This window comes from Dromiciops gliroides, chromosome 1, assembly GCF_019393635.1.
Source record: "Dromiciops gliroides isolate mDroGli1 chromosome 1, mDroGli1.pri, whole genome shotgun sequence".
NCBI classification, from domain to species: Eukaryota; Metazoa; Chordata; class Mammalia; order Microbiotheria; family Microbiotheriidae; genus Dromiciops; species Dromiciops gliroides.
In genome coordinates, this window is record NC_057861.1 from 94,958,975 (window position 1) to 94,985,619 (window position 26,645).

Here is a 26,645-nt window from a genome sequence, read left to right on the forward strand (position 1 = left end):
GTTCAATCTGCATCTACATTTCACAGTTCTTTTTTCTGGATGTGGATAGCATTTTCTATCATGAATCCTTTGGAATTATCTTGGACCATTGTATTGTTGAGAAGAGTTAAGTCTATCACAGTTGATCATCATACAATGTTGTTAGTATTGTGTGCAGTATTTTCCTGGTTCTGCTCATCTCACTCAGCATCAGTTCATATAAGTCCTTTCAGGTTTCCCTGAAATCTGCCTGCTCATTGTTTCTTATAGCACAATCGTATTCTAGTACATTCATATACCACAACTTGTTTAGCCATTACCCCATTGATGGGTATCACCTCAATTTCCAATTCTTTGCCACAACAAAAAGAGCATCTTTTCTAAAACTTTGACCTAGTTTCCTTATTATAAGTGGTTATGCCTTTAGTAAGAGCCAAAAGGATTTACTAGAGGCTTTGCTTTAGAAATTTGATTAAGTACTTAACACTACTAAAGGTTCTCTTACTGATAAGTACTGCCAAGGTATTCTTCATTCTGTTATGTTGGGAAAGTGAGACTAAAGTATAGCCCAAATTATTGTCCACATTCATTCATTCTGCAAGGGCTAATTTCTGGGATATAGGAACAACAACAACAACAACATCAACAACAAATAAAGCAAACAAACAAACAAAAAACTCAACTAGCTCCTGCCCTCAAAGAGATTACATTTTCTTGGGGGAATGGGACACGACATTTATATAAATACTGTAAGTAAATTCAAGCTCAATTGAGGAGGAAGAGAGCATTAGCTCTCCATTCAAGGTCACACAGCTCATAAGTATCAGTTAGAACTTAAACCTTTTTCTTTTAATTTAAAATCTGTTACTCTTTCTCTATACCACAACAGTCTCAATGTGATAATTAGTTTGAGGTTTGACTTGATATGTATACCAGCAGTATTTTAATGTACTCTACTCCCAAATGCAGAATGGAAGCCATTTGCCATCTGGCAGGTGGCTCTCAACCCTATATATTCTAGTTCTCTGTCATCTTTCTCTAGTCTGTCTATAATGTTGGTATAAGACATCTAGATTATTGCTAGTGAGTGAGCGGAAAGGAAATGAACAAGTGAAAAACAAAAAAGTAATGACTTGAAGGGAAAGTAATTAAAAAACAAAAAAACGAAACCAAAAATGGACAAAGAGTAAACATGCTCCCCCATGTAGGCACATGAAGAAACATTTGCCTGTGCAGGTAATTTATAAATTCCATGTAAATACATGTGACCTTTCTAACTGTAACATTTCCTGGAATAAAATTAGTGGAAGCCACTTTATATAGCCAAAGTCTTATTTAGGATATGAACCAAAATATGATCAAGGCATATCTTGTTGTTATGTTTTATTTGTTGTTGTTCAGTAGTGTCTGACTCTTCATGACCCTGTGGACTACAGAACTCAGATGCTGTCCAAGGGTTTTTCTTGGAAGAGGTTCTGGAGTGGTTTGCCATCCTTCTCCCAAGTATTAAGGCAAATGGAGGTCAAGTGACTTGCCTGAGGCTAAATTTGAAATAAGGTCTTCCTGACTTCAGGTCTAGTGCTTTACTCCCTGAGCCACCTAGCTGCCCCCATATTTTATTTACAGCTAACTTAAAACAAATTTCCTTGAGACTTATTATCTATTGTTCTATTTCTCTAGAGGTTTCTATGAGCACCATCTCTGAGATTCTTGGCAGGAGGGTCCAACTCAAAGGGCTAATTGGAAAGAGAGCTGTAAAGTGTCCATATTGTGACTTTTATTTTATGAAGAATGGATCAGATCTTCAACGTCATATCTGGGCTCATGAAGGTAATTATATGTGCTTTTGAAATATAATGACCATTGTCTTTTAGCTTTAGATTCTTTGTTAGGGTGACATTCAAGTAGATGAAGTTTCAACATCAGGTCTCTGGAGATGTAGGTATGTTGGAATTCTCCAGTGCCTTATAGATATGTGTCCATAACCTGCTGTGGTCAGCAAATTAGCAGATTATACCTGAGTTGACATTTCTCAACTCCACGGTTTGTTTATTTAACTGTCTTCATTAGATATTATTGTGACAGCAAAAGGGTGTGAAGAAATAACAGCCTTAGAGATTAACAAGCAAAGAAAAGCACCCCCTAATCACTTTGTTAGGGATTGCAAACACCATCTTGATGAGTTAATGATGCCTAATGAAATCAGCAAGGAAAGAGAAAAGAATGTCTGTACACATATTCTAGCATGCAACATTTTCTGGAGGGTAATGTTTGAATCATAACTAACACTCCTTTTAGACTTCTCAAAATGAAACAAGAATAGTTAATAAACTGGATTTCTATCAAATGGTTATGTCTTACCTTGATCAAATGAATTAGTTGAGAATAAGCATTCTCAATGGATTTACAAATAACATAAAATTAGAGTGTGAAAAATATTTCCAGTACCATTAACATTATCTTCTCCATTTCTTTATCGAATGTGTGTATAGGGAAAGAAATGGGAAACTTTGCTTTCTGAGTTTGTGAGAATAAGTATTATTCTATCATCAAATTTATTAGCTTTTATAGAAATTTTTGGGCTGTTGTTTATATATCAAGATAATACTACTTACCTGCTGTGGAGAATGCATATATTTTGATTTGTTTTTCCACTGATTCCTGATAGTATTTGCATTGAACCGTTCAGGAATTGCCACTTAGGGCTCTTTTATTTATGACATCCAGTTGTGAAATAGTTAGTCAGACTTGGATGATCTTTGGGCATGCATCATAATGAAGGTAATTGACTTACCCAGATATAGCATATGTGACCTTGACTTCATTAGTCACTAAATGAACTCAAATTAGACTGTTCCAAAGAACTAGTGCAATGACTGTTTCACCAGTAATTTTCAGAGTCTCTCTCTCGAGTATTAAATCAGAGGAATTAGCTTTCTCAGGTGTACTGCATCCAAACACCCAAGTATATCAGTCTGGTCTAACATAAAGCAAAACAATGGATTTTAAAACTAATTATTTTTAAGCTCCTTCCCTGTGTGACAATGTCTCTTTCTATCAGTTTTCTTAGATGTCTTCCTGAAATTCTCCTATTTGGTTGTGTATACATTAATTATCAAAGAAATAAAAATAGAGCAATAAACTTTGATGTGTCACTTTTGTTAGGCATGATATGTGAATCATAGACAACATTAATCTCAGAAATGAAATGACACACAAGACAGTGGACACTGGAAAAAATCACATGGATAAGAGTAGCCTTAAAAAGGCATAGACACAGGGGGCAGCTAGGTGGCACACTGGAAAGAGCACTGGTCCTGGAGTCAGGAGGACCTGAGTTCAAATCCGACCTCAGACATGTAACACTTACTAGCTGTGTGACCCTGGGCAAGTTACTTAACCCCAATTGCCTCACCAAAAAAAAAAAAAGTCATAGACACTTTATAGGATCAATCTAAATTTTTGTACTCATCCTCTTACTTGCTCTTGTTTTCATTTTAAAATCCAAGTTGATGAGGGCAGCTAGGTGGCACAGTGGATAAAGCACTGGCCTTGGATTCAGGAGGACCTGAGTTCAAATCCAGCCTCAGACAGCTGTGTGACCCTGGGCAAGTCACTTAACCCTCATTGCCCTGCCCCCCCCCCCCAAAAAAAAATCCAAGTTGATTAATTTAACTTCCCTTTGCAACCCAGTTGGTCTCTTCAGACAACTGTCTTCTTGTTGGGAGTGTTTTGTGTCCTTGGAAGGGAATTCTTGAAAGCATCCCTTCTTGCCCTGTAGCACTTTAGATGATAGAATGCTACTAACCCTTGAAATGAGCTTTCCCTAGATCTCAGGTTTATTTTAGACTATGCCCAATTTCCTTCTACTTTTGTAATGTAAAATCAAGGTTGAAGTGATCACTTTACTCCAAGGTTTCCATCATTTTTACTTCAACAACTAATTTTTTCTTTTTGGTGAGATTGGGTCCAGAATAGTTTCCTACTTGTCATTTTTTCCAATTTTTTGAGGACAAAATTATTATTAATGTGAGCCAAGACATTTTCAGTTGCTCTGCTTTTATCAAATAAAGCCCCAGTAGATGTCTGCATAATTGAAGTCCCCTATCACTACTTTATTGCTGCAATGCCTTGATTGTTATCTGTTCCCCAAACTCCTCTTCTGTTTTATCCTTTTGTCCTGCTGATATTTAGTGCTGTTGTGATGCTTCTATTTTGCTTCTATTTTGTCCTACTTTAAATTTCTCACAGATGCTCCCCACAATGGTATTCCCCTTTACTCATAAATTAAAAAACAAAAAGACTCCCTTTGGGTTCCTGCGGTTTCTCAGATTTTAGTAGATCTTATTATATACATTGTTCCTCCACCATCCCCTTTTAGCCATATTTTAGACAAGAGTCTCTTTCCAGAAAATCTTAGAGATTCCTGTGAGGTCAAATTCACCTCCTTGTCATTTTGCTTATCATTTGTATTTTTTTTTTTTTTAGTGAGGCAATTGGGGTTAAGTGACTTGCCCAGGGTCACACAGCTAGTAAGTGTTAAGTGTCTGAGTCCAGATTTGAACTCAGGTACTCCTGACTCCAGGGCTGGTGCTCTATCCACTGTGCCACCTAGCTGCCCCTTATCATTTGTATTTTAAGCATGATCATAATCATTATCATTACAACAATAATAACAGATAACATATATATTTAAAATTGAGTGTTTTACATATATCATTTGATCCTTACAACCCTATGAAATTGGGTGGGGTTTTTTTTGCCCCAATTTTATATGAGAAAGACTGACAGCAGTTGAGAGAGCATTACTCTGACTATTTTAAGACTTCTGGTTTGATCTCAATTTTCAGCAGCTAGTTTGAGTTTTGGAGAGGCAGTTCGTTAACCTGAGAAGACTGGATTTAGTGAACCTGATTTCAAATCCCACCTCAGACACAGCCTCCCTGGGCCCTAGTTTCCTTATTTGTCAAATGAGGGGATTGGACTAGAGGACCATGAAGTCTCTAGATTCATGATCCTATGACCTGCTCAGGGTCACACGAAGTGACTAAGGCAAGTTTTGAACTCAGGTCTTCCAGACTTCAAATGCAGTGCTATATCCACTGCACAACCTCGCTTCATATGCATGTCTGAGGCTATCTTGCTATCTTTTTTCTGCATTTTGATCTTCAAATAACTGGACTCCTTTTCCTACATTGTTGCTATTTTTTATGGTACCTATTTGTGTAGGTAGCTCATAGACAGTTTTCTTTGTTTCCCTTCCTTTTCAGTCTAAAGCACTGTTGATTAGATTTAAAATACTATGCTATTAGCATTTCTTTCTCTTTGGCAAAGAGTAGCAGCTGATTTTTAGGTTCCTCTTACCTCTCTCTTTCAGGGCTTCTTAATCTTTTTTTGTGGGTATCATGGTCCCCTTTGGCAGGCTGGTGAATTCTCTGGATCCCTTATCAGAATACTTTTTTTTAAGTTCATAACATAGTGTGTATGTATGTCTGTCTATAGATATACATACACATATATGTACACATATACACACATATAATAGAGGGGGGGAGGGAGGGAAAATCAATTCTCTTCTCAATAATTCTCAGGAACTCAGCAGCGATGTGTCAAAGGCTATTTATTTCCTTTTCATGAGAAGGAGGTACCCTAGTGTTCAGCTAGTGGGTGCAAAAAAAGGGGGCTCACAGGCCTTGTTATATACCCTTGTTTTATACCCTAGTCCCTAATGTGAATGTGCCCTCCCCTTTTTCATCATTGGTCTGATTACTCAAGGGTTACAATCTACTCGCAAAAACTAGCTAATCAGAATGCAGTTATTCCCACCTCTCTTCCTTGTATGGGCATAACTCAGGAGTGAACCTTATACTTCCTTATATGGACAGAACTCTGGAGTGGACCTTATTGAGACCAGGGCTCCTTGAACCATGTGACCTTGCTAGCCTGAGGGGGAGGAGGGGTTCTGAGACCTTTGTCCTACAAACAGGTCAGGAGGAGTATGACTGACTGTTAAGTTCACATTGAGAGGAGACAACTACCCATTTTCTCACAATCCCTCCTCTTTATTTTTGACTATTTGGCTCCTCTCATTCCATTTATTGAATATCTCCTCTGCCTTTTGGTCTAAATCTGTGAATATTAGCATTTGAGTGTTTGCCTTTACTTTCCCAAATGGAGTAACCTTTGTGAGAGAAGTCTCTATTAAGCCTCTGATTTGACCCTCCAAGGAAGGGAAGGATACAACATAAAATTCCTGCTACTATAATGAGAGTGGTGAGGGTTGAGGCAGTGAAACCATTTCCCAAACCAGGATTCCATCCATCCCATCCAGGTGGTGTCAACCCCTGAATTTTCTGCTAATTTCTCAGCCAGTGTACTTAAGCCTTTCAAGGCTCTAGTTATTGAATCAGCAAGGGCAGTATTATTTGGGATAAAGGTACATCATTGACCGCCCAGCATGACACACACTCCTACTTTTTCTGCTAAATATCAAGGGCTATTCTGTTTTCCCAAGCCATTTTGCAAGTTGCAGCCAGTTGTTCAGAAATACCCTGTACTGCATCCCTACTGCAATTGATGAACCTCTGCTGGTTCCAATCTACATTTTTAGTAGGAGAGATTCTTGCACACCCGATGGGACTCCTATGCTATCTAGGCAGAATAGAGCATCAGTTGACCCTTTTTGCCCCTCTGGGCTGCGTTTCTTTCTTGATTTAGACTCAGATTTGGAGAAATGCTCACATGCCGTGGTAAAAGGGGTGGCCAGCCACACCAACCCACAAGTTCCAGCCCAGTTAGGGGGTAAGGTTGGTCTTCCACCACAATACCACCATAGGTCAACTTGGGGGAGGATCAGGGATGAAAAATCCACCTAGTTGTTCTCGGTTACTTCCCATGTTTGGACACAACTCATATTACCCAAGACCAGAAAACCTTCTCTCACCCATCTGGAGAGACAGGTGGGATGGTTTCCTGGAACTCCAACAAAAGTGGGTATGATCTTTTCTGCTGTCCTTTTTATTACAGAGAAGAGTAGCTCCAAATCCCTGCAACTCTCACCCTTTGCCAACCCGTTCTAGTATAATTGAAGGAGACACTAGAACCCCTCCAAGCTAAAATGTGGAGTTAGAGTATGGGCAGGTGGTCTTCCCAAAGCGCTGACCCATTCCATCTGAGCATCTGAATCTCCAAACCCAGTCTCTCTCTCCACTGTCTGTCTCACATCCTTAACTTCAATGGCCTGTAACTCAGGAGTTTCAGGGTTTCCTAATTTCCCTTCTGGACTTGGAGAAGTTATTTCCGTAGTCTTAAAAGGATAGGGGGATATAGGATCCATGGGATTTTCAAAGGATATTCCTATTCTTCCTACAGGATCAGTTCCTCCTTCAGATGCCCATATACCAAATCCTTTTTGCTCCTCCACTACTTGTTTGCCTGAGGAGCTCCCACTACCCCAAAATGTTATCTCCCTTCCCTCTTTTTGTACCAGGCTTGGTATATTGTACATTAAAGTCTTTTTAAACTTCACCCTCAGTCAATCAGATTCCTTATTCACAGTCCACTGCTCATGTTTTGGCTCTGGTTTTTCTTCTGGAAAAGGTGCCCCTTTTACTTGAGAGTAGTAAGTCCCGTTTTGCTCCTCAGTCCTCACTGCAGTGTCAGTGAAAAGTAAAACCAGGAACAGCCCTTACCAATCAAGTTCCAACTTGTTGCTCTTCCAGGCTCTTATCAATACCTAGTCTCCAGGCTTAAATTGGTGAGCTGGAAACTTGAGAGGAGGAGTCTGGGCCAGAAGTCCCTTCTGTTGGAGTAAAGAAACAGAGGCAGAGAGGCCAGAAATATATTCTCTGAGAAACATATCTTTCATTTCTATTATTGGGAACTCTGTTTCCTTTCCCAAGTAAGGATATCCAAATCTTGGTTTTGGGGTTTTTTACTATTCACATATACATTTAAGGCTTGGCATACCAGATTTTCATTAGATCCAAATTTAGGCCAAAAGACTGAACCTCCCTTGAGGGGAACCCCAGCCCATATTAGGCAACAATATTTTATCATTCTCTTTTCCTCTCTACTTCTCAAGTTTATTCCAGATTTCTAATTTGTCTCCCAAAGGGCTGTCTTTGAGAATTTTGGGGAAGTGTACTTTCTTCCTTTTCTGTATTACTAGAGGTGGCATTCCTCATCTTACTTAGTTACTTAAACACAGTCTTTAATGAACCCTTTGAATTCTTGGGAACTACCCCTTCCTGGCACACTGCTTGGCACACCCGGTGCCTATGAACTCAAACCGCCTGGCACACTGCTTGGCATGCCTGCCTACAGACTCTAACCACCTGGCACACTGCTTGGCTCACCCAGTGCTTATGGACTCTGATTGGCACATTGCTTGGCACACCCAGTGCCTATGGACTCTAACTGCTTGGCACACTGCTTGGCATGCCTGCCTACAGAGTCTAACCACCTGGCACACTGCTTGGCACACCTGCCTACAGAGTTTAACTGCCTGACATACTGCTTGGCACACCCAAAACCAAGAGAGAGAATCCAGGAACCACAGGATCCTGCATCAGGAGTGAAAAGCTGTTCCAGTGAGAGATGTCATGAATGCCCCATGCTATTCAAAGCTTTATCTAGGGGGTGGCTAGGTGGCGCAGTGGATAAAGCACTGACCCTGGATTCAGGAGTACCTGAGTTCAAATCCGGCCTCAGACACTTGACACTTACTAGCTGTGTGACCCTGGGCAAGTCACTTAACCCCCATTGCCCTGCCAAAAAAACAAAAAAAGCTTTATCTAACATAACAAAACATTCTATAAGTTACCCTCCTCTACTTCTCTTGAAACAAACTTGAGATGTTAAAAACTTACCTAAGCCACCTGCAAAAGAGTCCATAAAGTTATACTCCTATACTCTTCTTTAATACAAGACAATTAGGAATAGAATTTTCATCTTTGTTTCATCACTTTCTGTATTATCTGCCTACTTATCCTCAGGCCAATATGAGAAATTAAAGAATCTAATACCATTGGTACCAGATTCCATGGCCAAATTCAACATTGTGTTTATCATGCCACCCAGAATGATCATGGGGGTTACCATAAAAGAACAAAGGTTGCCAAAACTTATGGAATACAGTGCAGGGGAATCTGAGCCAGGCTTAATCAGATGCATAGGATTGAGATGTTCATGACATCAGGCATATAGAAGGGGGGAATCGAAGTCAGGTGTAAAATGAGATGGCATAGCCAGCCATCCAGTGCAATGTCGGGGTGGGGGGGAAAGGCGAAATGAAGCCCAAAGAATCCGCCCCGGTCCCAGCTTTTGCCTTTCTCAAAGCAGTACAATTACCTGAGCTTAGAGAATCCCTCCCCTCCTGCTCTTCTCTCCCCATGGATAGTTGGCACCTTGGTTGCTCAGATCTGCTAACTCAGAATAAAGGAAATTAATGTCTTAAAATGGTAAATTTCCCATAATCCAAGTCTCATATGGATTTAACAACTGAGGATGATTTGATAGCAAAAATGTGAATTAAGTTTGTAGACAGTTCTTATCCTTATAACAATTTAGTGGCCCAATCATAAGCTCAATTCTTAAGGACAAACATGTATGGAATCCAACCAGTAATTATTAAACTCCTTTAGAACTGCTAAACATTTAGACCATGATAGAATTTTAAAAATACATTGCCCCTTTGATTTTCAAGATTGCTTCTAACCAAGAAAACCTAAAATAACAGCTATTTTTCCAAATAATAATTACAAATATATAACTTCTATGAATGCATATATAGAACAAAATACACATGGAAGAATAAAAGATAATGAAAATCAAACTAGCTTGAAACACAATCTTAAAAGAATGAAAATCTCTATGAATAAAAACTTTTATCTGAATCAATGAGGAGGAGGGCTATATAGGTAGAATTTCTTACACAAAAGCTGCAGTGAAAGCTTTCAGTTAATCAATAAACTCAAACAGTATTTAACTCTTAGCAAAATTATAAAACCAATTTACAATTGCATGCAACAATTGCTAAATATTACCATAATTTCCATCTGTCAACAGTTTACCAATTAAAACATGGAATCAGGATTTTAAAGGGGCATTCTCAAACATGTAAAAAAAAAAGATTTCTCACAAAAGTTGTAAGCCAAATAATAAAGTTTTCTTAATATACCAATAAATCCAGATTAAAACAACAAGATCCCTTTCACAGTTTAGTGCAGCAATTTGGATGCCCTAGTATTAATTTTTTGCAACAAATTAACTCTCAAATAGAATGAGCCCCCTAAATCCCACTTCAAAGAAAAGGCACTCTGCTTTCCCAAACAAATGAATTGCCTGGGACTAACAGATCTTTGTTAATCCCAGACTCTTGAAGGACCCATGGGCCTCTCCCACCTTCCCCAAGTAAGTAAAACCTTTTGTTTACCCGAGAAGTTCCCTGGGGCAAATTAAAAGAACCCCCTCCCCACGAAACCAAACCAAAGGATAGACACCCCCAAAGAGATATTGAGTAATTCCAGGACCACCACCCTTCACTCCAATCTCCCCCACCTCCAGGGAAGACAAGATTAGGTGTGGCTCCTGTCCCTGTGGTATGAGGAGGAAGATATCTGGACCCGCCCCTCACCCAAATTCCCTCAGCCACCACCAGTGGGGGATGGCCCTCCTCCAACCAGGTAACCCTTTAGTCAGATGATGATCCCACCAGACCACCATCACCACCACCCACACACCCGTACCCATACCCATACACACACACACACACACACACACACACACACACACACACACACACACACACACACACACACACACACACTCTGCTTGTCTCTTACTCAGGGAGAAAGGCATCCCAGAGAGCCACACCTCCGCACCATGCTCTCTTCTCATGAGATAAAATTCAGGGACCTCTCTCCTGTCTTCCCCCACCCCCAAACAAAACACTATTTCATTCCAATTGGATTTGTATGCAAAAAGTTGTAATTCTTCAAAGAATTCCTAAGAACCCCTGTGCTAAACCCCAATAACATTTTGCTTTATCCTTACAATCCTGGAAGGTAAGTTTTCATTCATAAATTCACCCAATACCCCTGCAAAAGACATATAGCAGTGACTCCCCACCATGAGCCTAACAAACCAAAATGCTGGCTTTTCTTTCCTCCCCATGGCAGTCCCTCAATCCCAAGGCTTGCAGCCCAAAGGCAAAGAATCCAGCTGAATGCTGAAAGGGTATGGCCTGCTTCAACCTGGACAGCAGGAACAGTTCTCACTCACAGCCTGCTTGAGCCTCCTTTCTTTGAGTCCAACTTTTTCACGTCTCCCCACTCTACTTGTTCACCTAGATTCATGCCCTCCATTCACCAACAAGATTTTTCTTTCCCAGATTCTTACTTTTTAACTACATTTAACTACATACACAAATCTCTTTTCCCTACAATCCATTTCTCTATGGGTGTTTTTCCTGCCCTCTCTGTCCCTGTTCTGATAAATTCTTACCCCCTTGGTGAGCATGCTCCACCCTGCGTTTACAAAGTCTCTGCTGAGTTCCTCAGGCTCAGGAGTTGGGGGTGGCCCCCCTCTGGGTTCTGACCATTGCTGGCAAAGAGCGCTTGGAATGCTGGAACACGGAGGGTCCCGGCAGCTCCTTAAATCTTGGTAGAACCTCCAATTGTGAGGAAAAATCAATCCTCTTCTCAGTAATTCTCAGGAACTCAGCAGCGATGTGTCAAAGGCTATTTATTTCCTTCTCACGAGAAGGAGGCACCCTAGTGTGCAGCTAGTGGGTGCAAAAAAAGGGGGCTCACAGGCCCTGTTTTATACCCTAGTCCCTAATGTGAATGTGCCCTCCCCTTTTTCATCATTGGTCTGATTACTCAAGGGTTACAATCTACCTGCAAAAACTAGCTAATTGGAATGCAGTTATTCCCACCCCTCTTCCTTTTATGGGCATAACTCAGGAGTGGACCTTATACTTCCTTATATGGACACAACTCTGGAATGGACCTTATTGAGACCAGGGCTCCTTGAACCATGTGACCTTGCTAGCCTGAGGGGGAGGAGGGGTTCTGAGACCTTTGTCCTACAAACAGGTCAGGAGGAGTATGACTGACTGTTATGTCCACATTGAGAGGAGATAACTACCCATTTTCTCATATATATATATATATATATATATATAATATTTTTATATTTATATGTATTTGTATATATAAATATATATATAATATAAATATTTATATATATATAAAAAAGGAAAGCAATTGAAGTGAAATACAGTTATCAAAATATTGAAAAAGTTCACTGTCAATTCAGTAGTTTGGGAACCTGTGTTCTATTTTCCATCAGTCATGGCTTTCTTCATGTACTTAAGTTCCTGTGGATCCTACAACTTCAGTGATCTTAACCAGATTTGTTTTTTCCATGTTTACATTCTGGTTTTTCTTGTCTGTGGGAAAATATGGGCCCCCCTCAAAAGCTGATTGAAGTTGTCTGTGGAATGTCTGGGAGGTGAATTTCAGCTGGGAGAAGGGTGCTTACTAATGGCTCCTTTCCTTCCCCCACTCTCTCCCAGCAATCAGGATCACATATGAGAGAACCAGGGCTGGTCACATGGGGGAGGAGTTTAATGGGCTGCCCCTTTGACTATACTGCATTCCAATTGGCCTCCATTTGGCTCCAGTGTCTTGACTTGAAAATTGTAACTAAGAAAGAAAGGAGGGGTCAGCCAGTTGAGATAAAAGGGCTCCCCGCTGCCATTTCCATTAGGGAGCTGGCCCATTCTAGCTTGAATGTATAAATAAAGGCCTTTGATACTTCTCCAACACTGAGTCCCAGAAATTTTTAAATGGGGTTTCTCACAATTTGTTTCTCACATTGTCTCAGCAATGCAAACAGCTCTATCAGGCCTCCTCCTCTTCCCCCCTCCCCCACTCTTTTAAAAAAATTGCAAATCACATAATGAGAAATCCCTAAAGCAAATTTTTATACTTTCTAATCCCACTGATTTATCAAAATGCTATACAACTAGGTCACTTTCTTTTCTCTACATTTTAGTCATGAATGTTGGAAAGGACCTTATCATCAGTTACTTGTTCAGGCCTTTCTTTTGTTTTTGTTTTTGTTTTTTTTAGTGAGGCAATTGGGGTTAAGTGACTTGCCCAGGGTCACACAGCTAGTAAGTGTTAAGTGTCTGAGGGTGGATTTGAACTCAGGTATTCCTGACTCCAGGGCCAGTGCTCTTTCCACTGTGCCACCTAGCTGCCCCCTGTGTCTATGACTTTTTAAGGCTACTCTGAAAACATAATAATTTTTTTTTTTGTGAGGCAATTGGGGTTAAGTGACTTGCCCAGGGTCACACAGCTAGTAAGTGTCAAGGGTCTGAGGCCGGATTTGAACTCAGGTCCTCCCGAATCCAGGGCCTGTGCTTTATCCACTGCGCCACCTAGCTGCCCCCATACTAATTTTTAAAAGAGATTCTGCCTTTTTTTTTTCTTTCCTTTTGGACAGGTGTGAAACCATTCAAATGTTCACTATGTGAGTATGCCACTCGCAGCAAGAGTAACCTCAAGGCTCATATGAATAGGCACAGCACTGAGAAAACACATCTGTGTGATATGTGTGGCAAGAAATTCAAGTCAAAAGGCACACTGAAAAGTCACAAGCTCTTGCACACTGCTGATGGTGAGTAGCAGAGCACTACAGTGATTTAGTCCCTTGTTTAAGTCCTCTGGGTATTATCCGTCCACCATCCTTAGGCTTAATAGACTTAAAGAGGAAGGAAGCACCTTCAAGAAACTGGTAATTCTGATGCACATTTAAGTTCTCTCTTAGCTCCTTGATTGGATGTCCTTCAGCCAGCCTACACTGAGAGGGCCTTAATGTCTTAGGAAACTGCACTTAGATCAGACTGAGACACTGGATAAGCCATTAGCATTTGCTTTTTGATGCCTCTCAGTGGCACTGCTGCTAGGGCTAAGACTGACATTCATGATTCCTGCTCAGAGTTTGGGAAGTGTGTCATCCTACTTTGAATTTGCACCCTTTCTCTGTAATCGTCCAGTTGAAGCTTTGAGCCTTCATTTTGAGCACATGAAACTTAATTTACCTCAGAGTGCATCCACAGGTGACAGAACTTGGAAGTTGTTTACTTTGTTTAATCAGGAAACAGTGAGAGGAAGACATAGAATGGGTTTACCATACCTCCAACTCAATCTGTTTAATTAGCTAGACTCAGGAAAAAAAAAATAGGACAATAGACGAAAGTGAAAACATTGGTTCTGTCATAATTTTTTAGAGAAGTTTAGTCCAATTCAAAGCCAAACAGAGAAGTCTGAAACCACCTCAGTCATCATCTTGCCTGACTCATGATACAGTGTTTTAAATCTCTCAGACTGAAATAGTGATGTGCTTGCCTGAAATAAACTTGTCTTTGCCATGGCAGTGTTAGTGACCATGCTGTTGGTGCACCTGACTTTCTGTTATCCCAGAGTCATGGACTTTAGAGCTAGAAGAGGCCTTCATTTCATACATGGAAGAATTAATGCCCTGAGAAGTGAAGTGATTTTGCCATGTCATATGACAAGGTAGAAAGTGAGGACCAGAATTCTGGTTTCTTGAGTCTTAGCTACCATTCCATCTTCTGAAAGGATCATTTCCTGATCTCCCCGTAATGCTGATGCCTTCCACCTGAGATTTAACTCCAGTTTATCAGTTATATAGATGGCTTGTACTTAGTTATTTGCTTGTTATCTCCACCTTTAGAATATAATCCCCTTGAGAGTAGGGACTATTTTTGACCCTTCTGTTTTCAGCACTTAGCACAGTACCTGGCATATAGTAGGTGCTTAACAAATGCTTGTTGATTGATTGACTGAATCTCAGCTCAGCATACTTTTTCTATCACACTATGCTCTCTCCTGGAAACTTGCTAATATAAGTCCACAGCCATGTCATGCAATTGTACTCTGTGAGTTTTGGCTTACTGCAGAGGATTCTGGGCTGAAAGCCTAGAGATCAAAGCTCCTAACTTCCCTGGTGACTTATGCAGCTTTAAATAAGTCATTTGCTTTTGACCCCACATTCTATTTTGTGAAACGAGGATATTATTTGTTTTCTGGAAATGCCATGCGCATCTATTAGAAAATGTTAATAAAATGCTTTGAGTTCCTTGGGGAAACAAGGCTTGACTGATGAATTTATCAAGTTAGTGCTCATGCACAGATATGGAAGCAACTTTTTTTAAACCTCCATGTAAATTATCTCTTAATTACATTTATGAAGAAAGTATCTCAGCTAGAGGAGGTCACCCTTCCTGTAAACTTTCTGAAATCTATTTTCCAACCTCTTTACTCAATTGAGACCACTCTCTTCAGCATTGCCAATGATCTCATATTTGCCAGATCTAATGACTTCTCCATCATCCTTATTGACTTTTCTGTAACATTTGACACTGTCAATCACCATTTCCTCTAGAATATTTTCTCCTTTTTGAGTTTTTTAAAACACTCCTTTCACTTGATTTTCCTCTTATGCATCTCCTTCTTAATCTCTTTTTATGATTCAATATCCATGTCATATCTACTAACTATGGGTGTCTCCCAGGTCTCAATTTTGGGCCTTCTTTTCTGTTTATACTCTTCGACTTAATAGTCTTTGAATAGCATCTCTCCTCCATGGTTAGATCCACATTACCAGCTTCATACATATTTTGTAGGCATCTCAAAATTAGCATGTCATAATTTCCCCCCTCACGTTCACCCCTTATCCAAATTTCCCCATTAATGTTGAGGGTATCACCACCCTCAGGAAAGGACAAAGATTTTCTAGTGACTTCAAGCTTCCCATGGAAAAAAAAGGCCTATTTTTTGAATATTAACATTTTACTGATGTTGCTGTGTGGTATATACTAAAAATGATGATCACACTGAAGGCATGTATGCCAGCCTGAATCATATAACTAATAAGGAACTCAAAAAAAAGTAGGAGCAGAATACATCCTTAAAGAGTTTTTTGATAGAGAAAGAAGATGGGCTGGTCATGGGGCAAGAGGAAGGGATGATGGGTGGACAACCAGATTGCTTTTACTGGTAACTTCAGTACATTGGACTAATCCCCTGTGGCAAACTTTTTGGATGGAATGGACTACAGGAAGGACTGGAATGGATGTGTTATGATCAGCATTATTAGAGAGAAGAATAATATCATTCATGTCAGTAAGACCAGTTTTTTCTTAAAAAGATACTGAAATCTACTTCGAGACTTAATTGGTACAGGGTACTAGAGCTTGATTAATTATAACAGTAAATATAGCTTCCAGGTGGTTTAAGTAGAAAAGGCTGATCCAGGTAGAGGCAGGAGTTCCTTCCTCTGGTTTGACTGGTAAACCAGTTAGCTGATACAATGGCAGAGAAGCTGTGTTTGACTTACTCAATGTTATCCTTTTTGAATAGTCTTTCTGTCATCTTCCATAAACTGGAATATCTTTTCCATAAACTTCCTTTTGTTATTTGCTAGATGATTTACAATGGCCTCCTTTCATTCCAGTTCTCAAATTGAGCACTAGTTGTGGCTTCAATCAGCCAACAGAAGGAACTTGCAAGTAGATGAAATCATAGATCCCTTGAATATGTTAGTTTTTCATTTCTCATTTGATATTAATAACCACAGTATCACCAAACAAGGTTATATATGTTGTTATCTTTCAAGGAATGTTAAATACTTGTGTTATATGTTTTATATATTTTATAATATAAATTTTATTATGTCAGACATCTTATTGGAAGCCAATCTTTAAGCCAGTATTTTTGCTCTGTTGAATAAAAAAAGAGGGTTTTTAGACATACATAGTTAGCAAACAATAATTATAGCAAAATTTTTACATCTTCAGATGTAATGGTTTTATATTTAATTTCCCTATAGAAAAACTAGTAAAATGTAAATGTTGAAAATACAGGCCTTTGCTTTAATAATAATAGCTAGAATTTATATAGTGCTTTAAGGTTTCACAGTGTTTTAAAAATTATTTTCTCATTTGATTCTCACAACAACCCTGTGAAATAGGTGCATAATTATCTTCATTTTACAGTTGAGAAGACTGAGGCAGACAGAGTTTATATACTTGCCTAGGGCCATACATCTATGAAGTGTCTGAGGCTAGATCTGAACTCAGCCTTCCTGAATTCCAAGTCCAGACCTCAACACACTTTGCCTCTTAGCTCTCCTTTTAAGAGTAACTTTAATCCTGTATTATTTAAACAAATTAGTGAAAAAAATGAGAAGTGGAAATGACAAGGGAACAGAATGAGAAGTTTGAACAGTGCAAATTAATTCCCACAACAAGAAAACCCAAAAGAATCCATAGAACACCTTGTCAGGAAACATCTGGTTTATTATCCAAATGGAAAGAGATGGCTACCAAAGAAGCCATTGGGTTAAAATATAAACTCTTCTCTAAAATCTTACATATAAGAATGATAGAAGATTATGAACAGTATTGTCTCATAAAGGAGAGAGAAGCGGTGGAGAGTAAAACCTGTTCAACGAAAGCTTGACAAAATATCCAACCAAGCAAAATCATCCTACAAAGTCACCCCAGGGGCACTCAGAGATGAAAATGAAAGGATTACTTACAAACAGAAGAAAAATGGGAAAAGAGTTTCAAAAAACATTTCAACAAACTTTTTTTCTATCAAGGATAGAGGCACCAACATATTTGGACCCTAACATCACAGTCCCTGAGTTACAGAAAAAGTAGTAAGACTGAATCAAGTATGTAGAAAAGAGATCCATGCTGGAGACAATATAATTATATGGTAATTGGGGGAACAGCATACAAGGTATCTGAGGGAAGGAAAGATAACCAAAGAATCATGACCTGGAAGTGACTGACTCTTGCAAGTTGGAAAGGCATTGAATGAGATCCTGGCAAAACCTTGTTGAATTTGAGGAGGCTTATAACCAATGGTGACCATCATGTGGTAGATAATTTTGGTCATGGCTGTTCATGAAACTGTAATAAGTGAGGACTATGATCAGCATTGATGGAATATTTCCATTCATGACATCCTTGATCCTTTAAATATTGAAGTAATCAACCAGGAAATACATTTCCTTTGCTTGACATTTAATAAAAGCCTAAAAATAGTCTTGAGTTCCAGAGTCCTGTTCCCCCTCCCACTCCCAATGGTTATGGGGATCCATAGCGTAGTAGACAAGTTTAAATGAAGCAGGGCTACTTACTGTGTAATCAAAATAAGAATTCTCTAATCATATAATAAAGGCTCTTTTAAGTTCAGTGTGTTTAGTTCTTTTGGTTCCTTCCTACTCCCCTTACCACATACTTGAGTCAAGGGGAAGTTTTCTTGCAAAATTTACAAAAAGGAATTATTCAGTCTTCAAGCACACTGGAACAGGCAGTAATTAGGCAAGTGGAGAGTTGAATATGGAAATTGAATTTGAGTGGAGGAAGTGCCTTTTTCTGTCTTCTCCCATAATGAGAGATCCAATGGCTAAATGTAGAATGAAATGTCATCCAAGAAAGCATAAGTAAAGAGCTCCAATTATTTTCTCTTGTAAAAAGGAAAATCAGCATATACTTTAGTAATACTTCATTTATCAGGAAAATGCAAATGTGAATACTTCAGACACTTTCTAGTTATGTAACCCTGAGCAAGTCCTTTAACTTCTGTCTGTCTCAGTGTCCTTATCTGTAAAAGGGGCATAATTGCAGTAACTACCTCATAGGGTTGTTTTGAGGATCAAACAAGATGATATATGTAAAAGTCTTTTACAGACTTTAAAGTGATAAATAAATGCTAGCAATTATCCATGGGTCACTTATCCAGCAATCTCAACTGTCTAATACATCATACTTGAGGGAAAAAGGTTTCGGAGCAGCCAAAAGATATGCCCCAAATCTATGCATTAAAGTTTATTCATATAGGAAAGTTTATGTGTATAGGAAAGCCTCTTAGGTTTGCATTCAGGATCCATTTATTCCTTTATTTTAGGCAATTCTACAAAGTTTGTTTATCCAATGACCCAGGCCACAGAAGAATAAGACCATGAACTAGTATTGAGGTGAATAGGAGGCTATCCGGCCCAGCTTGCTCATTTTGCGTCTTTCCCATATGTTTCCAGCCACATGGCATCATGGGGGTATATTGGTGTTAAAGGCACAGGCTATTATGATATAATAAACTTGGAATCATTGAAGACCATGGATAATTTCCAAATGTACTCAATTCTGATATTTTCCAGCTGTTCAATTTTTAGCTCCCCTTTTTTATCCATCTGTAGAGAGGAAGTATGGTATTGTGTAAGGAGAGTTGAATTATTTCTAATTCTGCTTATAATAAGTGTTTTTTGACTTTTGACTAACTGACCTAGATAACTTTGACCAGGAGCAGTTAAGTGGCTCAGTGGATAAAGTGCTGGACCTGGAGTCAGGAAGATGCCATATTCCTGAGTTCAAATCTGGACTCAGACATTTACTAGTTTTGTGTCCCTGGACAAGTCACTTAACTCTGTTTGCTCTAGTTTTCACATCTGTAAAATGAACTGGAGAAGGAAAAGGTAAAGCACTCTACTATCATTGCTAAGAAAACCTTAATGGAGGTTTTGGACACAAGTTGTTGGACACAACTGAAACGACTCAAGAATAACAACTAACTTTGACCAAAATCATTTAATGTCCCTAAGACTTAGTTTGCTCATCTTTAAAATGATAATGTAGGACTAGATCCTTGAGGGCCCTTCTAGATTCAAATCTCATATGTCTGGGTTCTAAGCCTTTACAAGGTGTGTGTGTGTGTGTGTGTGTGTGTGTGTGTGTGTGTGTGTGTGTGTGTGTGTGAATGTGTGAATGTGTATACATAAACACACACATATTTGGAAAAGCTAGTTACCAGTAGGAAATCCTCCTTTCGTTAGAATTGTGCAAGACATCTCCCAAATGTTTATGGACTACTTGAACAAGCATATATTTCCCTATTTTACACATCAACACAGTGTGTTATTGAACAGAATTACCAATGGTTTGTCAGAGATGTGTGAAGATTCATTTTGTTTATTGATTTAAAAAAACTAGTATACCATTTCTATTATTACATCTTTATGATTATTATTGTTGTAGACTCATACATAAATTTTTCTATGAAAATGCTAGTCTGTTTAAAAAAAAACTTTGGTGAATTGCCTTAATTTACTTTTTTTTTTTCCTTTGGTGAGGTAGTTGGGGTTAAGTGACTTGCCCAGGGTCACACAGCTAGGAAGTGTTAAGTGTCTTAGGCCAGATTTGAACTCAGGTCCTCCTGACTCCAGGGCTGGTTCTCTATCCACTGCGCCACCTAGTTGCTCCCGCCTTAATTTACTTTTTAAAAAATCATAGTTTTCATCATTAGGTCTGTACTCTTCCTCCAGGATTCACATTATGTACTAAAAGTTCACATACACACACTCACATACTCACAAATAAAAACCAATGACTAGTGTATTTTTCATAATCTTAAATAATCTTATCATGTGTAAAACACCTTTGAGGAGAGACTTTAAAACAGCATTTTGGTCTACTAACTCAAATGCTGTTTTTAAATCAATACACAATAGACATAACAGGTTCTTCTGTTCTCTACATCTCTCAATCAATAATGTGACCTCAAAAATGTACTCTGCCATAGAAAGTCATTGGCAAAGCCTGCTTGTTCCCTTCTCTTGTTTACATCAGGGACATATCAAATACGTTCCTGGTCCATTCTTTTAAAGATTTTATGGAGATGAAAAAGTAACCATAAGGATTGGAAGTCGTTTGTGTCTTCTTGCTCATCTTTCTGGGGGAGGGAGAGCAGGGCTGAGTTGAAGCACTGTCCATCCTTTTCCATTATTTCCCAGTCTTCCCTTCTTTGATATGACTTGAAAATTGATCCCTGAATATCTTTAAAATCACTTTCTCCATCATAAATTTCTTTTTGTATTTGTTTAGGTTCTACCATGCTGTTTGACTTTATTTTCTTAAATATAATACAGCTTCTTCCCATGTGACATCATGGTGAAGTAGTCTTAGAGTCCAAATATAATGGATGGTTCCTTTACCATTGCTGATGAAAACAATCTCTATAAAAATGCCACTGTTTCTTTTAAATTTCATGTATATTTCTTATCTTCCTAGATTCATCTATATGTATTTTCATGATGAGCTGCCTCACATGACTGAAGTTTTTTTCTAAGAGGCTTTTTTGTTATTTTGTGAAGTGATATTGCTGTGGCCTTCAGTTATCCTTCATCATCCTATTTTGCAGATAAGCTTGCATTCTGAATCATTGTTATCCATAGCTCAAGTCTCTACTTGGCAAGATGATGGCTGATGTGGTTCCTAGGCACTTTCAGACTCCTCTGTTTGGCTTTCAATTGGGTTAAGCTTCTGTAAGAAATTATGAGAGGGGCAGCTAGGTGGTGCAGTAGATAAAGCACCAGCCTTGGATTCAATAGGACTTGAGTTCAAATCCAACCTAAGACACTTGACACTTACTAGCTGTGTGATCCTGGGCAAGTCACTTAACTCTCATTGTCCTCCCCCACACACACACATACAAATTATGACAGAGCTAATGTCTTTACTGTTGTCTGTTGTCCTATTTTGTTTGTTTGTTTGTTTGTTTTTCCCTGAGTCTCTAGCTTAATTATACAGATTTGGTTGAAGATGTAGTAAACCCAATAAATGTTTTCCTCTCACTGTTATCATTTTTTCTAATTTATTTTTACTTTGCTTAGTGATTGCTAACTAGACAGCCAATTCAGAAATGATGCTGTTTCTCTGCCCTCTTGTTCCTTGTCTATTACAATATAGTAGATTTTAATTTCAATTTTTTGAGCTCATTATATTCAGCACCTTAATTTTATTTATTTATTTTTGCTAATAATATCCATTTGGATACTGGCATAATGCATCTGAGTAGTCAACATGCCATTAGAACCTTAATAATAATAATAATTATGATTATAATAACAATTAACATTTTGTAGTGCTTACTATGTGCCAAACACTTTATGATTATTATCTTGTTTGATTATAATAACAATCCTAGGAGGGAGGTGCTATTGTTATCCCCATCTTACAGATTAAGAAACTGAAGCAAACAGGGTTTAAGTGACTTGTTCAGAGTCAATCAATTAATCAACCAAAAAATTTTATTAATCCCTACTCTGTGCCAGGCACTGTGCTAAGTACACAGTTATTAAGTGTCTGAGGCTGGATTTGAACTTAGCTCTTCCTGATTCTAGGCCTGGCATTCTATCCACTTCAAAGCAACTTTTGCTTTCTTCTCCTGTGGGGTAATTTTTTGTATTAACATTCCCAGGTATCAAAGTATATGTTGACTTAGAATTGGATATCTGGTTGGGGTCATCATGGAATTTCTCTGCTTCTGCAGCAAAATGCTAGTTCATTGGTTGTCATCACCTATATGGTGGTCACTAGCATATGCTCATTTTGAGCATGAAAAGTGTGATGAATATGTCACATTGGTTATTTCTCATGACCATTCAGTTTACAGTGAAATCAAATCTGCCAGCTTCTTTCTTTGCCTCTCCAAGGGGAGTCTAGGCCCTCCCTTCCATGTTGTTGCATTTTCATGGAATTAATGTTTATAGAGATGTATACAATTCAGTTCTGCCCCTGCTCCCTCATCACTGAGCAGATATATTTATAGACGATTAGAGGACCAAGTGATTTCTAGCACATTCTGTCCCCTGTTAAAGTTAAAATTCTAGCTAGTCTAAAATATCTAATGAGCGGTCACCAATAAATTATAAGCTTTAGCAAGAGTTAGACTTTAAAGCATTTGTTAAGGAGAATAAGAATTTGGTAAAGAGAGAGAGAAAGGCCTACATTCATCTGTCTATTAAAGGGAGAGCACATTTCTAGCTCCCCTCTCCACCAGAGTCCCCAGGAAAGAGCGAGAGTCCAAGTGCCAGGCTCCCCCTTCTTCCTCCCACAAGCAAATGTCACTTCCTGAAACCAAAGAAAAGACACATGGTCTTGCCCTCAGAGACCTTCACCTCAAGGGCGGAGCTCTTCTACAGTAAGTCTCCAGCAGGTGGCATCATTCGAATCATTACACCCCCTTCCTACTGCTCATCCATGGTGACTGTGAAAGTAGAAGAAAGCCACACACGGCTGAGGCCATTTTGCATTTTTGTCTGTTTCATTAATCAATTGTCCAAGAAAATCTCCATTGGTAGCCTTCTGTAAGAATCGATTGCAATTCGGGACCCCATTTTTGGCTAAAATTAGAAGACTCTGGTGTGCCACGGCCCGCACGGCTCCACCCCACCCCCACGCCTCACACAAGACTCAGGCGCATCACAGAAAACCTGGGCATGGCCGGGTCCCTCCATCCAGCCGGGGGTATGCTCAGAAAACCCATGAGCTGTCTTGTTCCACCAAGCGAGGGTGCGCATGGAAACTCTGTGCCCCAGCTGGCCTTGGGTGCAGCCCCTAGAGGTGCCAACGAATTAGCTTGGTGTGTGTGGGTGGTCGGCCTGAGGTTTCTGAGAGAGAAGGGTTTTTTAAGAGGAGATGCAGGGAGAAGTAGAGGAGACATGTCAGAGAAAGGGAGATGAAGAGGGTAGATGAGAGGGGAGCTACCAAGTGATGGAGACAGAAGGAGGAGAGGAGATGAGAAGAAGCATAGGCAGCGGCGGCAGCAGCCAGCCACATCCACAGAGCAAGAGATGTGCAAGGGGGATAGAGAAAGTTAAAGGCAAAGAAGCTGAGTCTGATGTATCAAGTTCACAGGTCGTATTTCCTGCTTTTCTTTGTCTTTATTTCTAAGTTGATTCTTATTAATAAATCCTGTTTTTTGCTTTTATTGAAAGGAGGCTTTTTAATCTCATTTCTTGTTAGTCTGGGAGAAGCAATTGGGGAGGGGGCAGGCCCTTACAAGTCGGTCTACACGGGGCTTAATGAACCTGGGGGATCTTTTAAAATCCCCCTTACAGATTGGAAGCTCCAGCCAGGAGTTTACAGACTGGTGAGGCAGCTAAAAGCTTACACTTCTGAGAATGCACCTCTCCATTCTTAGCTATAAACAGTGGGATACCAGGCCTGTTCTTGAAATTTTTCTAGGTTCATTGAAACTGCTGATGTTTATAGTTTACTAGCATAGCCTTCGAGACTTTGTGGTTTGGAGGATTTCTAATTACTGTACTTTTTTATATTAAGTAGAATCGAGGCATGCAAATATTAACAGCATCCATGTGTTCCTCTGAAATAAGCAAAATGATATACAACTAGTCAAGGAATTTAACAAGTATTGTCACAGTTTTCTTCCTTATGTATCTTCCTTATTGTCTTGCTTGTATCCCCTGTTCATTATTTGCAGATTTAAGTATTTCCTATTTGGTTACTTACCATTTGCTGTCAGTCTAACCTCTGGCCACTAAAGTTATTCAATATCTTCTACTTACCTGAGGATTGTCATTAAAAAAACAAGATGGTGGTTCCAAATTATTACTTTTTGTGATTAGTAGTGAATCAAATTTTCATCATTTTAATTAGGTAACAAAAGATCTTGTGTCAGGCATTTTCCTAACTCTCTTATATAGTTACTGTCAGTGATTTTGTAAAGGTGTTGGCAATTTTTATCTTAGGGATTAAGAATTAAGGAGAAATGACTCTGCTAGTATGTAATAATAGAAATCTTTATATTCCCCTTTCCATACAAAGTTTGTCAGAATTCTTAGCAAACTCATAATGATGGGCTCTTGATCTTCAATGAGATAATTAGTTTTTTCCACTTTATGACACTGCTTTATCACGTTCTTTTGTTGTTCCATCAGAATGACGTTATAATAAATGACAGAGTGTTTATTGATTGACCTGTTTTCCCAGGATCACTTTTCTCTTTGAAGATGGAAAGCATGACTAATTACTAATTAATTGACAAAAGTTACCATTACTGGTACCAGCCTTATTTGGTAGTCTAAGAACACTCACTACTTATTTTTGTAAACAATATAAATAACCTTTAGGTCATGGATTGTTTTTCCTCCCGTTTTTTCCTTTTTTTTTGGTTTTCCTTTCCTTTTTTCCTTTCCTTTCCACTGTGCCTAGCACAGTGCCCACAACACAATAAATGCTTATTGAATGACTCCAGGTGTTGTGAAGGGAAGAGACATGTAACTAAGTGAGGGCAGAGACTGGGTCTCACCTAAATTTTGCATCTCCCTAATACCTACCACAGTTCTGAGAACACAGAAGGCACTTCATAATTAATTGTTTGTTAAAAATTTGTTGAATTTATGAAGTACCATAAGTACAAGGAAAACTGTGCAGATGTGTAGATGAAGGAAGTTGCACAAAAATGCAAACCTTAAGTTTTTTCTTAAATAATTTAATTGTGGGCTTTCTATGTGGTATTTTTCATGGTGTTCTAATTAAAATTTATTTTATGTCATTGGCCAAGAATCAAACTAGAATTTGTCACCTTGCATGGTAATTGTAATTAGATAATTGAAATACATTTACTTATTTAATTATTACATTGAATGAAAGCTTTAAAAAATACTTTGAAATACATCTTGACTCCAGCTATTTAGTAGGATGAGTTTTGCTTTATTTGCCTTGAATAAGACCTGACTTATATGGATATTCATTTCAAAAGGTTTGGAACCTTGTAGTGCGATTTTAAAATTGGGTTTTCAATTCATTTTGATTTTCTATTTACTAAAGGGAGTCAGAATCCAGTACTTAAGAAAAATAGCACTCCAGAAAATAGCTTTTAAAAAGGAGAATGCCTTGCCTTAGAGAGATTGAATATTCTGTATAAGATTCTGTCTCTTAATATGTTGGGCAATGGAGTCAGTACATTCCTGGGCCAAATTTAATTTTGCTCATCAAAAATGGGACTCAATCCCCAAGAGTTTATAGTGAGTACTGCATAATCTAATTTAACATGTATTTATTAAGAACTTTCTAGATTTCAGGACTTCTGTGGTAGGCATAGATAACTAAAGACAAACAACAAAATAGCAACTAAGTATCAGATATAGAATTAGGGCAATTTCCCCATTTTCCTAATGTATTTCAGTAAAGTATGAGTCAAGGTCAAGAGGAAGGGGAGAGGAAGGTGGATAGAAGGTAATATTTAGCCCAGCTGCTATTGACAGACAGCACAGTAGGAAGTCAGGTAGGAGTAAAAATATTGTCATGTACCGATAAGGAGCCAGTTTAATTGAGGAATAGGCATTGGTAGTCTATCCTAGTCAGCCTAGGGCACCAAAGAAGCATGCTAGTAGGACTTCTTTGGTAGCATTCATAGTATCATAGATCTAAAATGCCAAGTGACTGGAGAGGAAGTGGAGACATCTAGCATGGGAAAATTTTTCAGAGAGTTTAGCTGACAAGATTAGAGACATTAGATGGTAGATTAAAAAGATTATTTTTTAGGATGGGGGAGTAGTCAGTAGGGAAGGAATCAATATATAGAGAAAGATTGAAGAAAGTGGGAATGACAGTGTGGGTAGTATATGGATAAGACAGAAAGGGATAGGCTCAAGGCGGTGCAGGGTGTTGAGGAATTTGCTCTGTCAAGGAGACAAGTGAAGTAGGCAATCACAGGGCAAGATGTCTGAATAATTTGAGATGAAGAAAGGAGAGGAGT

At 38.8% G+C, this 26,645-nt stretch overlaps 1 protein-coding gene across 1 annotated transcript in view; it reads left to right on the top strand.

Annotated features, from left to right (window-relative positions):
* The window catches only part of ZFAT (zinc finger and AT-hook domain containing), a 295,731-nt gene that overhangs the window by 156,814 nt on the left and 112,272 nt on the right, over positions 1-26,645 (top strand). Inside the window, exons 9-10 of the mRNA XM_043979739.1 lie at positions 1,660-1,809; positions 13,495-13,668. Of these exons, the coding sequence (XP_043835674.1) occupies positions 1,660-1,809; positions 13,495-13,668 (324 nt within the window). The remainder of the gene's footprint in view (positions 1-1,659; positions 1,810-13,494; positions 13,669-26,645) is intronic.